Raw genomic sequence first — 15,563 nt, forward strand, 5'->3', positions numbered from 1 at the left:
CATGTTTTTCAGAAGTTTAAATGTTTAACCTATGGGATAAGCAGGCTTAAAAAAAAAAAGGCAGCACAAAGCAAAATGTCTTACTCCTTTTCTCAAGAGAACTCCACTTGCCAAGTAGCCCCAATTAAGTAATTGAGGCTTTGAAAGCAGGGACATTTGATGCAGACATGATGAAAAGCAGCAGGATCTTGCTCTCGTGTGGCATTTTGAAATTGCGTGTCAAGAATTGCTCAGTTGTGATTCCTGTCCCAGCAAAGAAAGGCAAAGAACTATCACACCAGAAAGTTTCTTCTCATGGCATTGAGTCAACACTCACTGACATTTATAGGACTTGGTGTAAGCCACAGCTGTGCCCTGTTAGAAAACAGGACTGTAGGAGCTTCCCCTTTCCAGCCAGTCACATTCCCTCCTAGTACCGTCTGCCCAGCCTAGGGCTCCTGAAGCATTCTTCCAGGCAGAGCTACAGATTAGGATGTTAGACACACCAAATGTTAAGTCACTATCCAGTTTAGGCATGCTTAATTCTACCCCAAAGCTAAGTCTTTACTGAACATTTTGTAACTTCACATAAAATTTAACGGGAGTTTGTGTATCATACTAAGCACATGGATCATCTTTAGAACCCCAAAAGCCTTAACTTGCTTGTTCTTTGGCACCAAGTTCCTGCAATGACCTTTTCTGCATCAGATTTGAGCACAGAGTAAACTCAAACCAAAGCCACTGAGCTTCTCCTGGTTCCCCCTGAAACCAGAAACTGGGCTGTGTTTGTGGGTTGATGTTTACTTGTGATTGGAAGCAACCATCAGTCAAAATCGTGTGAATTTGTGCAGAAAGATAGCAAAGCTCAGCATGGTGGTTGATGACAAAAAGTCTGCATACCGCTAATGCTCCAGTGATAAAAGATTTAAAAAACGCTGCTCGCATGAAAATAATCTCTATGTGGTCTTAATTTTTTCGGCATAATTGGTTAAATATTTTTAAGATAACTACTCTTATTAGTTATCTTTGGCAAGATAACTCACTGCTACATCATCTTTCCTAATTAATTCTTAGTGCAGATGAATAGATCCTGATGTTTGTTGCCCTCTTTCAAATGAAAAACTGAAATAATTAAAGTCTTCATTCACTAAGGTAGTTAGGCAAACATAACTAGGTACCAGTCATCTCATTACAACAAATAAAGCTATTCATGTGCTTCAAGTTAGGTTCTAAAGTACTCTCCTGAATGGGAGATTTAAATCACCAAATATTTACTTTCTGTGTTCATTACATTCAAAAACAAACAAAATAATCTGCCCATCTTGCACAGTGCCTGTAAAATAGACAAATTCCATCCTGCAGAGGTTTCCTAGGAAACCAGGGGAGGCTCAAAGAAACAAAGAATAGTTGGAAAAAGAAAACAAACAAACAAAACAATAAAAAAACACAAAGAACTAAGTGCTCCATATCTTCAATTTTAAAACCATCAGAACCGTATCACTAATAAAAATTAGAGCAGTGCAATTCACACTGGTTGGCCCTGGCATTCTTCACAGGGGCAAACATGCACAGCCTGAAGAGATCAAAATTTAACTCTGCTCTCCCCATCATCCCACCCTGCCCCCCAAAAAACTAAAAATATTCCAAGAAGTGTGAACTTTTGGATACAATGTAGTAAAGCTGCAAAGTTTTGGTCTGTACACTAAAAGGGTGGCCAACCCCGCAGAGAGGTGTGCTTACTGAAACCTTACAGCAAGCAACAGTTTATGTGATTCACTGTCTAGAGATTTCTTTGCTGAGGAGCCAGATTCCACTTCTGAAACTAGTCAACTATTCAACATGAAAATTCATGCAATTCAAGAAATATATTATTAGCACAATGACTCAGTATGTATATTACAGTAATACCCTAAGGCTTCATTTGAGATGAAGGATGCTTTGTGCTCAGCACTGCACAAATTCATAGGAAGATCCTGCACTTTACAGTAACAACATAAAATCAAAGTATGCCCAAGCTACTCAGTCTCACTATTCAGGTTTTGATAAAATTTTCTATCACTACAGGAAACATTTCAACCAGAAAAAAAAAGAAAACAAAAATAGGTAAAGGACGATTTGTCTAACCTCAGTCCTAATTTTTGAAGTAGGCTTCCGGCACTCTGCCAGTCATTAGTATAATTCCAATATTCAGTGCTGTCACAGCAGCCATACTGTAGTGTTGGCTCTTCCTTCCCCACATAGCTCCATTTTCCATGTTCTGCTTTGCTTGTTGCCAGGCTTGATGCCTCTTACATCAGGTTCTTCCCTTCCTTTGTTGCCAGTGCATGTTCCAGTATTTTCTGACTCTTGCCAAAGCAAGCATTTAAACATCTGGAAATCATCCTCCATTACTTTCACCAGTGAGATGCATCTGCCTTGCAATGTAGTTCCCATACAGTGGGAATGTCTGATGTCTTAAGACATCACACTTTTTTATATATATATAAAAAATGTACTACATATATTTAACACACTGTATATTACTCTATTCTAAAATTTAACATGTAATGAGTTACAAACACATGAATATTTTTTTTTTAATTTAAGCATGTATACTAGTAGGTTTATAGCACAAAACATTCCTGATTTGAGGGAGTACTAAATTACAGATATTTGAAATAAATATGGAGCAATACATTACATTCAGAATTGTCATTTTTTCTAATGCATGCAGTTTGAAATTGAAACTTATTATTTTTTCACTAAGATTTCCTGGGGGGGGGAAGCCTGTAATGGACAAAACGAGATTTCAGTTGTAAAACTGGGAGTCCTTTGTATGACCTGCCTGTAATGATGACATCAAAGTGCCATGATTTAACCGTGTCTTCAGAAGTTGTTGCTACATGCATTCCTGTCATGATTTAACCTCAGTCAGCAACTAAGCACCACGCAGCCACTCACTCACTCCCGCCCCCCCCCCCCCTCTGGGGACAAAACCAGGACAATTCCCCTTCACTACTCAGACAATTCAAGCTGTTTTTAAAGGTTCAGTTTTATAAAGTATAGGATTGCTCACAAATCAGATGCTGTGTGTCATAAGATACAAAGTATGCATAATGCAACAATTCTGTCTTGTAAGCCCTTTGTCGAAAACATTGGTTTAGTGCCTCACATGCCTAAATAAACACTGTCAAGGCTGATATATAGCATGTGAAAAGCTCTTCCATGTTCTGCCTGAGTTAAAGAAAATACACCTTCAGCATTAGAGGTTCTTTAACTGCATCATGAAGCTAAGAAGCTGATTACCTTTTCTTTTAGAAACCAATAGATTTTCAATGCATGCATTAAGTTGTGTTGGTTTGAGGGGTTTTTTTGTAGTAAAAGAAGCCACTCCTTCAATGGAAAATTAATACAGAGGAAAAGGGATACTATTTTCTGTCTATGTCTCCGAAAGAGTGGAAAATGCAAACTATTTCCGCTCCTTTTCCACGGCCTGAAGTCATTGATAGGGCAATAATGCCTCAGTCACACAGAGCCAAGGGCTCCTCAAGAGGTATGAGCCCCACCTGGCAAACAAAGTCTCTCTGGAAGTTCCTGCCTCTTCTGCTTCCCTTCGTCATCCTTTCTCAGAGCTTTGGACACATTGAGGTTATTCAGTCTAACAGGTGTGCACACAGCAAAAACCTTGAATAAAAGAGACTCAATCCTCTGAATATCTGTCCTATTCAAGTCCAGGTCCCCTAAATTTCCATTTTACCATCCTTCCCTCCCCCCGCCCCCCCACAAATTACCACTTAGGCCAACATTGGACTTGATCACTGAAGGATGAACAAAAGCCTCTCATTCTTTTCCTTATGCTTTTCTGCCTAATGGATCATGAGAACTATATTTTTCTTTACCAAGTCCTACCACGTGACAAAGAATGGCATCCTTAGTTTTAGCTCCCTCTGATCACAGAGCACAATGCAAACTCTGTTGTTATCATCACTCCAGCCTACGCTTTTCTGAGATAACTCCCCTCTTTGTATGTTTTACCCATTTTTTTGCAGATGGCAAGTATTTCATTCCTCTTTATCATCTGTAAGTTTCATTAACATCCTGTTTCTTTCCTGATCTAGATTACAGAATACCATCTGTGAAACCATGAGATTTGATCCACAGTAAAGATACATTACTCTTAATCACATATCTGTCTTTAATTTTCCCACCACTCACAACAGCAACATTCAAGACAATACTAACTTTAAGATTTCATAAGACAGGGAACCAAATGCTTTACTAGCAGATAAATGCTTTTACATCAACACAGCATAAAGCCATCAAACAATTACCTTTTAAAATCATTGGTGGGGGAACCCTGCAATGTCTTCCCCCTATAACAGCCATGTAAATTATAATTCAACATTACACACAATGAATGATGCTAAAGTTCTCCCTTAGGAGACACAGAGTTGGTGCAGTGCCATCTGCAAGTCCGACCCCTAAAATATTTTGGAAATATCTGTTCATATCTCCAAAGACCTGAAGTCTAATAGATTTTCAAACTTCCTGATGAATAAATCATGAATTTTCCAGGACTGTAATAAATGACCTTTCCTTGTAGAAATAATACCTGACAACTAAAGACACCTTCAGCCAGATCAGTATCAGCAGCCATGCTGTTAGGCAACGTTAAGCCAGGACAACCCCAGAACTACAACGTGTTTTGCTAGCTGGAGCCCTCTGGTTAATCTCCATTTCAGTTGATTTAGTTGGCAGGTTTCCATGGACCTGGTCACAGCTACCACAGAGAATGCTCTCCTTTCTTGACCTTAACTTCTTGTGGAAAGCATCACTACCATTGGGACTGGGACACATGTGAAGATTAAAGTACATTCTCATCTTCTGATGGGAAGAGGAATTTCAGGAAACCTGCAGGAGTCTTAGAGGAAGGGCGAGATGACCCAGCTACTCAATGACATCTTTCCAACCAGGAGGCTCATCATTAATGAAAGTGAGAAATCCAAAGGTAGATGATACTTTACTTTGAAAAAGATACATGTTTATTGATTATGTTACTTGTTAACAATAATTATAATTCATAATCTGGGTCAACTGAATGTTCATAATTCAGGGTAACTTGATTTGCCCAAAATAGCACTGATGGCTTAAAGATGGCTAAATCATCCTTATGCCTAATAAAACTAACTAGTGTCTCCTAGTCTAAAGGAAGTTCCTCTTGCTAATAAGATTTCAATTATTTCTCTCAACAATGACATGGGATGCTGTTATCCAACTACTGAACATGTGAGGTTCAGTATTTGGAAAACTTAAGGCACTGCAGCTGAGGGGAAAAAAATCCCACAGTTTAAGATAGACAGAAAACAAGACAAAAATAATTATCATAGGATAGCAATAACTATGGCATTACAACACATTTTCATTAGATCAAAAGATTTGGCAGAACCTTGTGTAGAAAATATTTGTGAAAATCTTAGTGGAAAACAGGCAATCAAGCAAGCACAGCTTCTGTTTGCTGCTTCTACTTTAGTTTTTTCTTTAAATATTTTTTCTTGATCTACTGGGACATTTAACAGGACAGGACACATGAGGCTTCAGACTAGAAAGTGATTAAATATCAATAAAGGTCTTCTATGATTTCTTGGAAGAGAGAGGACTGCTTTAAACAAAATCCTCGGCATAACCTCTGAGGTTACCTGTAGCAATACAGCTATCCAGGGACAGGTGACGGTTCTTCTCAAATGAGGAACAGTTTCTTCCTGGCTTTTAGCCTGTATTTATGTTACCATTTTAATGTGCAGTACTAACCTTGGAGCAATTGGGCCAGGACAGAGTCATGATGATACCTTTTATCTCCCTTAATCTCTTCCTGCACTACACTGTCATTGTGCCTTTAATCCTTCACTTCAGATGGTCAGCTTGCTGAAGGATGCTGGCAAGCATTTCATGACCGAAGAGTATTTGGAGAAGATATTGTATGGACCTTCTCAGCCAGCCATCTACTGCACAGCAGGGAACAGGGCTCAGTAAAACAGTTTACTCTTCTGTTCCTACTCTAAATGAGTTCATGTCCAAAACTCTGAATTCCTGCCAGCAGTATCAGAGCTGCTGCTTGTGTTTCTATTCAGCCACATTATCCAAAGAACAGGGGCACAGAGATTCAAATTAATTCTTTAGTCCTCCCATGTTACCATTACATACTCCAAAGGCTATAAGTGAGAACTAGTGAAGACACAAAACAGGGAAGTTTTTCAGTATAAAAATAGCTCCATTGTATCATGCTCCCAACTGTGTTATTTACACAGTGCTGCAGAAAAAGACAAATTCTCCAAAACTCCAATCAAGTTTCAGTTGGCAGCAGCATGGCCAAGGAACAACCTTAGACCAGCTCTCCAAAGACCAGACCTATTTTCAGCAGCCAATAAAAATGGAATCCCAAGGGTCTGCATGAATAGAGGTTCCCTGTACAGAGAGCATCCCACCGCTGGCCCTCTGACAATCATCCTTAGTCCTTGTGCTTATATAACACATGACCTTTCCGCAGCAAACATGGGTCGGATAGTGGAATAATGGAATTGTTTCTCACTACAAGAATAAAAGACAGCACAGCAGGCTATGAAAAATGTACATTGCTTACTCAGAAAAGATAATTGTAAGTAACGGTTTGGATATTTTAATTACCACAGCACTGAGGGCTTATCAGCATCCAAAGCTTCCTGCATGCTACTGTTTTCATAACTATAAATCAACCTATAAAACAAGAATTTATATGAACAAGTTGTTGTGTCACTTCCTATAGACAGTATCACTGTTTTACCCATTCTGGTAGTTCAGCAATAGCACTAACTCCAAATTTCTCAGAATTTCAGTCAGGAAAATCATAAATCATAGAATGCAATCAGTGACAAAAAGTGTGGAGAAAAGGTATAATTTGTACACACATAATGTATTGATTAAAGATGTAAACAGAACACAATATCACCTCTGAGGTACTTCTCATCTTCAAAGTGTTACGTGGCTTATAAGCCATTTTTCTCCAGCTTGAAAGCACCTGATTTCTTAAATAACTGAAGAACGCTTACTTTATAGTACTGAAAGAAACATATTTTCCTCATTCCCTTCTCATTATGCTTTGAATTATTGCATCAGACATTCCAGATCAAATTATACCTGACCTTCTGCACATGAAAGTCTCACCAGGGCTTTCAAAGGGCAGTTAAACAAGGTGGGTCTGTTGCAGTCTGAGATTTCAGGCATCAAGTGCAACAATCTTTCCTCGTGCTCTGAAAGTTCAAACTGCAAGAAGCCTTTGTCAAAAACTGAAATTCCAAGTTAATCTGATTAATTTATTCATTTTACACTAGGATACTTGGGTTTGCCCTGTGCATTAGATTAATAGGTTCTTTTGACTATAAAAATAAGTTGAAGTGCAAGCCCAGTCTCTTTTCACCGACCCAACTGAGAATCCATTGGATTGACACTTTGATTTATTCTTTCTAAGAAGAATTTTTGAGAAAAAAATTCATATCACCAGGACCTTACACACAAAAATGTGCAAGGTCACAAAGACAAACATGGGTGAAACAATCAGTGTACATATAAGGATAGATCACATGCCTCCAGTTGGAATTTCGACTATTTTTTATTATTACTTCATAATTTTTTGGCACTGAGTTTGTTGCCTTTCTCTGTATATGGAAAAATAGTTGCACACAGGCCATGAACATCTGCTCGGGTTTTTTAGAGGATCATAGTGTTTCAGGAAGGTCTGCCTTCAGAATTTCTGCTTCCCCACACATGCACACAAGAATCCTTGTGTTTCTTTTCTCACAAAAGACCAAAAACCAAGTAATGTGGTGACTTCACCAGTCCTAATTCTACCCACAGGAAAAGCATATAACTTCCAGTTAACCCAGATAGAAAGAGTAAATACTACTTAAACACCAGATGCTATTCCTAAGCAGTGTTTTGCTAGGTAAATTTATAATCAGTTGAGGGGTTTGGTGGACATTCATTTTTTCTGAAAACTTCTAAAGAATTAACAAATTGAAAAAGGCTTATTTTTATGTTAATATACATTATTGTTAAACAGGACCAATCCTGCAATGTTTTACACGAACAAATCAACCCGACAGAATGTTATCATATTGAAACAAATTGCAAAGATGAAAGGACTTCACCAAGTATGAAGTGTGAGCATGCCAAAACATGAATGACAGCATGAAATGACCATTTGGTTTCTATGGCAATAATCTATATTTGTAAATACTGTGGCAAAAAAAAATGCCTGCACTAACAACCACAGCATGCAATTCTTCAACCACAAAGTATTTTCTAAAAAAACCAAGCTAATGCGGCTAGCTTAACATGACCCTCAATTTTACATTTTTCATAATTTTGAGCAAAAGTTTACTCACTCTGAGCAGGAAGAATCTTCTCGAGGACTCTTCTTGTGGAAATTTCTCTGTAGAGTCTCCTTCCCATACTTTTACAGGCAGGGGAGCCAACCACAAATATTCAGAAGTCATGAGTCAGTCCCCAAAGAACTGTAACTTTTTTTTTTTTTATAAATAATGGATTCTCATTTTCTGCTTGTTTAGAGCTATAATCACTTCTATTTTTGAGTCATTTGCTATGATTAAAGCCACAAACCTAGATACCTAAATGCACGCTTTCTCATTTAGAAAGTAGAGGTACACAGGTAAGTAAATGATCTGGGGATCTGGAACTTTGGGGGGAAAAAAAAAAATCAAGTATCATAAGATCCTCACTAAAATTGCGAGAATTAGCAAGAGAGGGTTTGGGTTGGGGTTGTTTCTTTTCATATCATTCTCCTTAAGAGCTTTGAGGATTCTTTACAAAGATGAAAGACCCATAAACCCCAAATAAACAACTGGCATGAATACTCAATAATTCTCTTACTTCCTCACAGCTACAGCGGACTTTCCTTTGCTATCATATTCCCAACGCTTGCTCAGTGAGGAGACTGTGCAATGTAGTAACCTCTTTTCTCACTGAAGATAACATCTCTAATGTCAGTGAGGGGATAATGGACATCTTTAATAGTCCCCCATTCAACCAGCTGAGCTGTTTCTGTCTCTGTTAAGGCCAGTCCATTCTCCTCTCTCCTTCACACGGTTTCCAGACAAAGGTAAAGACCTCAAGAATTCGAAGAACGCAAAAAGAATCATTGTGCTGGTTTTGGCTGGGATAGAGTTAATTTTCTTCATAGTAGCTAGTCTGGGGCTGTGTTTTGGATTTGTGCTGAAAACAGTGTTGATAACACAGGGATGTTTTAGTTACCGCTGAGCAGTGCTCACACAGAGCCAAGGCCTCTTCTGCTTCTCACCCCACCCCACCAGTGAGGAGGCCAGGGGGGCACAAGAAGTTGGGAGGGGACACGGCTGGGACAGCTGACCCCAACTGACCAGGGGGATATCCCAGACCATATGGCATCATGCTCAGCGTATAAAGCTGAGAGAAGAAGAAGGAAGGGGGGGATGTTTGGAGTGATGGCGTTTGTCTTCCCAAATAACCATTACCTGTGATGGAGCCCTGCTTTCCTGGAGATGGCTGAACACCTGCCTGCCCATGGGAAGTGGTGAATGAATTCCTTGTTTTGCTTTGCTTGCATGTGCGGCTTTTGCTTTACCTGTTAAACTGTCTTTAGCTCAACCCATGAGTTTTCTCACTTTTACCCTTCTGATTCTCTCCCCCATCCCATCCGGGGGCGGGGGGGGGGGGGCGGGCAGTGAGCAAGCGGCTGTGTGGGGCTCAGTTGCCGCCTGGGGTTAAACCCCGACAATCGTTAATTCAAATGGAACAACCATTGTTTGGGTTTGCTAGCTCACACTGTCGAACAAGGCAAGTTAGATACTTTTAAATCAATGCCAGGGCTCACATTGATCTCAGCTGAAGTAGGGCTGACACCACAACAGAGGGTCAGGGAAGGATAAATCACCACAAAATTCACAGGCAAGTGTGCGTTGCAGAAACTGATGAGAACCTAAAGGCAAGTGTAGGATTACAGTGAGAAATATGGGAGATGGTGGCAACAGACCTCACTGCCATGCCCACGTGGAATTTGCACAGACAAATCCCCTTGAAGGAGGTGATTCCCACAATTTCAGTTCTGATTCAAGTTTACTGAGATATTTTCCACTGACAGTGTGTTTCTAGTTTTCTTAAATAACTTTTTTGAAGAAAGCAATCCCATTTACACTCACAAGCGGATAGGAAAGGATCCCAGAAGCATGCACAGCTTCTGCTAGTAGTTTTTTTTTATCCTGAGTCCTAAGGAAAGAGGAAAGATTACACACTGTGTGGAAATCCCTACTCCAAAGGTTCAGGGCTTGCAAGTATTCAGTGCTTAAACAGCACATAATTTCAGCCATCTCTGGGGCACTTTTTGGCCCTACTGCATTTCTGAACTAGTCTGGGCCTCTACACAGAAATTAAAACCAGGATCTTTCAGTCTTTCTAGAATTTTGCAGTGCTGACTTTATTCCTAAATAACTTTTAAGTATGCACATTTAAAACAACTAGTCTCAAAATGAGCAATTTTACCATACTAGGTTTGAAAGCATCTATTTTTCACGTTTTTATGTGCATTTTAAGTGTACATGCTATATAGCACTACTAGCCAAGTGTTCTTGAGCAAAACCGATCAATCTGCAATGGCTCCAAGAGAAAAAATTAATATAGAAACTGGCACTACTTAAAAGCACAGCAATGGCAAGTGCCAAAAAAAAAAAAACTAAAAAAAATTGTTAAGCAGTATGTTTGGTTTGAAGAAATATTACAGTTCTTTCATTTTTTTTAAACCATTTTACCTGTTTTATTATATTCAACTTATCTATTAATATCACACACCCTTATCATGATGAATTCTGTAACATGCTTCTGCAAAAGCTATTTCTTTCTTCCACTGTGATTGAGTTGACAACCAGTATTTAACCTTTCTCATTTTTTCTAGGACTGGCATGAAAAATGACTGGTAAAACACTGTTTTAAGTACTTTCTAAAAGTCTGATAGTTTTATCTAATCTAAGCTTCCTGAAATACCTTCCTTGCTTCCCCAGATACCTCCAATATTTGTTGACTCTAACACCAATCTTCAAGTGGCACATTTGGCCAACCGAATGGGGAGAAGGGAAGCAGCTGTATAGACAAAAATCACCTGCAGTACAATGTGCACCGATGCTAGACGTCTGCACAAGTACTAAACCCAAGACAAACTAAGGGTAAAAAGCTGCCCGTTTTGCAGTATTTCTGGGCTTCAATCAGGAACTACATAAAAACTGAAACCTCTTGTTTATGCAATTAAACTAGACTGTTGTGTAGGATGTACTCCCCCTTCTTCCTCACTGTGCACCATCTCTCACAACACACTCAAATAGTTTGGGGCGGGGGTAATATAATGAACATTGGAAAAGGAGCTTCCTTGTATGTATGGTAGACAAAAGCTATTACATTCTCAAACAGGAAGATGAATAAGTGAAGTAAGTGCAAACAGATGTCACTAATTTATTACAATATATTTTGCTCTCTGACTTACCATGTACCTCTCTCTTTCCTCAGCCATCAGCGTATGGGAAGCACATCACAGAAGGTGTTGCTACGCTACTGGCTCATCCCATAATTTCCATAACAGCAACAAACTAGTAAATGACACGTAATAACCCCACAGAAATCTCATGTAAATTTTGCCCCCCCCCCTTTTTTTTTAAACAGCAAAAAAGCTAACATTTTTACTAAAAGGCTATCAAAAAAGTGAAGTCGATGTTTTCACAAGTGTTTTCTTTGGTATTATATGCAACTGAAAAATGCATAATATATGCCTCCCTTTATGGTAAGCATATGAATTACGCTCCCAAGATTATACAAAGTGCCCCCTCTATGGGACTTCTTCCACAGCCGTGCATAGTCAGGACAGTCTCATTTTGCTTTGTAGAAGAAAAGTTTCAGAATTACTGCGCTGTTTTATTCGTCAGGCTTCGACTCCTCCTCACTTGTGCAACGCAGCGTATTACCAGAGAAGTTTAGTTACAAGAAAAACTAAACTCTTGATAATACGCAACAAAATAATTGCGAACTATCGTAGGGCAAGGCGCTAGTCCCTCTGTTGGGCACTGTTTGGAAAAGAAGCCAGCGTTACCCGCGAGAAGCCTAGGAAGCACGTTCAGGAGTACAACAGCTACCTACTGTCCCAAAAGCAGCGTTCTCACATTTCAGGAAACCAATCTACAGCGCGACATCCATCCGGACTGCTGAAAGAGCACAGTCCCCGCGCCTTCCCCTGACCATCGCGCTCCCTCTCTCAGGCATTGAAATGGTATCAAATAAAAGCGGATAGAAAGCAGCCTGAGGAGTTCAGGTGCGCAGCTTGCCAGCCCTCCCAGGGCTTGCGACGAGCCGCCGCTGCCCGGCTAAGCCGGCCCGGGGCTGGGAGAGCGGGCCGGGGGCGGGCGGCGTGCCGGCGGTGTGTCGCCGCAGCCAGCCCCGGGGATCGGCCGGCCGGCCCCTCCGGCGGGGGTCGGGGGAAGGAGACCGAGAAGGAAAGGAAGGAGGAGGAAAAGAAAAGGGGCGGGGGGGAGGAAAAGGGGAAATCCACATTTCGGCGTTTCTCTAAGACAAAGAATGCGAGAAAGCAGCTGTAGTTCAGCGCAAACGACTCCGCCCTGCGAGGCTCCTGCGCCTCCCTTCTCCCAGCTCGGCCGGCCCGGCTGCCCTCCTCCGGCCCCGCAGCCAGGCTTCAGCCCCCTCCCCGGCACTTTCTTTTGTTGCAAACTTCCAGCCCCGCCGGGCAGCGGGGCTCAGCCCGAGCGCTCCGCGGCAGCGCCGGGCGGGCGGTCTGTCGGGGGTCGGTCCGTCCTTTCCCCCGCCCTGCGCCCGCAGCGAGCGCCGCGAAAGCCCGGCTTGGAGAGCCGCCCGCTGCCTTCGGGGCAGCAGCCCTCGGCGCACACCCCGCTGCCCCCTTCTCCGCGTATAAAAGCCACGGGCTCGTTCCTCTCGTAACCCGGAGGTTTTCCGTTCCACCTATTAGCCGAACCGCACAGCAAGCGCACCGCATACAAAGAAGGGGGGGGGGGGGGGGGGGGTGATTGTCTTTTTTTTTTTTTCTTTAGAGGGAGAGAGAGAAACTCACCGCCGTCATAGTCGTCCTCTTCTTGCGCCTTTACGCTTACAAATCGGCCTAATAAAGCAGCGAGGATGAAAAAAGTTCTCGTTTGTACCCAGATTGCCATCACGCCTAGATATTAGGCATGTATCCTCCCGGGCAGCAAAATGTGCAGAAACGTAAGGTTATTTTAGCACCATGAAGCCAGCTGGGGAGTCTTTCCGCCTTTCAGCATCAGTTCCAGGACAAAGTCTGCGAGCCCTCTATTTTTCAGCACCAGCTCCAGCGCAGTCTGCAAACACTCCTTTCAGGGGATGCAGCTTTAAATAGGAAGAATGCTGCCTCCACTTCTCTTCCTGCCCCTTTTCAGCTCGTTCAGGCTCCTAATCATCCACTCCCTGCCAAGCAACAGTCTGATTGATGGTAAATAACCGAATCAGAGCTGGCTTCACTCTTCCTTGAACTTTTCTCTTTAGGAGTACACTTACAGGATATTTCCCTGCTGCTGTGCAGTGCATGTGCTGCCTCAGGACCATTTATTAAGAAAGCAAAGCAGAGCTCCGTAAGAAGCTGCCAGTAAGAGAAAGCTCTGCTTTTAACATACCCAGCCCACGCTTCCTGGGAATGGAGGGTATAGCCCCATTTGGAGCCGATTCCTTTATTGTGAACTTGATCCCTTCCAGCTTGCCGAGAGGAGGATTTCCTCCTCTCCCTTGATAACTGTACCCTGCCTTGCTGTAGCTGCATTATCAAACACGACTCCAGTCCCTTGAGAGAGGCCACAGAGCTACCAGGGTGGCTTGTTTCAGGAACCTGTAAATAACCACCTTTCCCCCAAAGGGGAATAATCTTTCTCAAATGAATTCTTTTCTGAATAATCTTTCCTCAAATGCGTGCTCTATATTTACTGTCCTACCAGTTGGGAAGACTATCACGTATCTCTGGAAGATGCTCTACACATCTAACACCAGAATGGCCATCCAAACTATCCAATTACCTGCTTTTCTCCGAGGATCTCCACCTCTGTTCCTGGAAACCTACCTAAGCGGCAGCCTAGTATTAAGCCCTTAACAATGCTCCTTAATTAGTATTCTAGCGTGGGCACTAAGTAAATCTCTCTTTTGTGGATCACTTGCAACTGGGAGTAGGATGCTAGATTTTTTTCTTCCCACAGTGTTCACAGTCTGCGTAGCTCCATTACTGATCCCTTCATTTGCTGAGAATGGGGCTGCCTATACCTGCTGCAGGGAAATACAGATTCATCTGTGTTTAGCCATTTCAGCTGGAGAACAATCCCATTTGAAGCAGATGCAGTGAGAATTAAATCTCTTCGCCTGGATTTGTGCAGGTTGGCAACACTAGCCCACTCTGGTTATCACAGCATGATTTAGCGCTTTTCAGTGATGCGGCATCCTAAAGCCTGTGAAGTTTTCTTCTGTCTCTTCAGAAGACCAGCATACCCAGAAGAGGAAAGGTAGCCCAGAAAATGGTGTAGCACTACAATACCTACTGTAGTAGCAAAACCAGGGATTAACAGAAAAATATGCTGAAAGAGAACCAAATCAAAATTCCCTGCTCTCTTGCACCAAGCAGTCTTGACACAGCAGTCTTAAACCCATACAGGGTTTCACTGCAGAAGCATAATATCCCACAGTCCCTATTGCTCAAAAGTGGTAGCTATGAGAATGAACAGAAATAATGAAGCTGTGCAAGCCGCTGCAATTTTATTTTGAAAAGCAATCATAATCATTGGTAAGTATCAGTTGAGAAACTCAGAAATAGAAAAACAAAAGTTCACATTTGTTAACCTGACTAGTCATAGGCTGAAATTCTGTTTTGACAGGTTCATGAGTGCTTGCACTGGTTTGCTAGTCTCAAAAGTCATATATTTTAGATGTCATACTTCAGGAGAACCCCAGGAGATCTCCCTTGGAAAGCTGATGTTACACAATGCTGGCTAGAAACACCAGGTGCTTTAGATCATATATCTAGTTTAGAACCATATCTGACCTTTGCCATTTGCACTGTTCTATATGCACATTAGTTTTAAGAGAGCAGCAAACAAGAAAGCTTACAGCCGTAACCCAGCACACTACCATTGCTAAATCATCACATGAAATTACACAATACAAAATCAGTATATACATTAGAAAAGGAAAATAACACATTTTAAAAACCACACTACACAAGCTTTCCCACAGTTGGAGGTAACCTGTCACTTATAGTATTAAACGCAGAAATATTTAATATTAATAATTTAAGAGGAGAAAGGCTGAGAATATGGACAGTGTTTTGAAAAGTCTTCTGTGCTCGTTGATGAAAAACCATTACGACAGAAATGTAGGTTTTCCTGAACTATATGCTACTAACTGGAGGGGATTTATGTGAAATTTCTTATAATAAAGCTGACAACTGCTCAGAGAACTCACAGCTCCAAGTCCTCCATGCAGTCCTCCTGGGGAAAGCTACAATGAAACCACAAGGA

At 41.4% G+C, this 15,563-nt stretch overlaps 1 protein-coding gene across 1 annotated transcript in view; it reads right to left on the bottom strand.

Moving 5' to 3' along the window:
• Window positions 1-13,400, bottom strand: part of COL5A2 (collagen type V alpha 2 chain) — a 112,794-nt gene extending 99,394 nt beyond the window's left edge. The window contains exon 1 of the mRNA XM_075027974.1: window positions 13,106-13,400. Coding sequence (XP_074884075.1) covers window positions 13,106-13,205 — 100 coding nt within the window. The 5' untranslated portion in view covers window positions 13,206-13,400. The remainder of the gene's footprint in view (window positions 1-13,105) is intronic.
• Between the last annotated feature and the right edge of the window lie 2,163 nt (window positions 13,401-15,563).

Source organism: Buteo buteo, chromosome 5 (genome assembly GCF_964188355.1).
Source record: "Buteo buteo chromosome 5, bButBut1.hap1.1, whole genome shotgun sequence".
NCBI classification, from domain to species: Eukaryota; Metazoa; Chordata; class Aves; order Accipitriformes; family Accipitridae; genus Buteo; species Buteo buteo.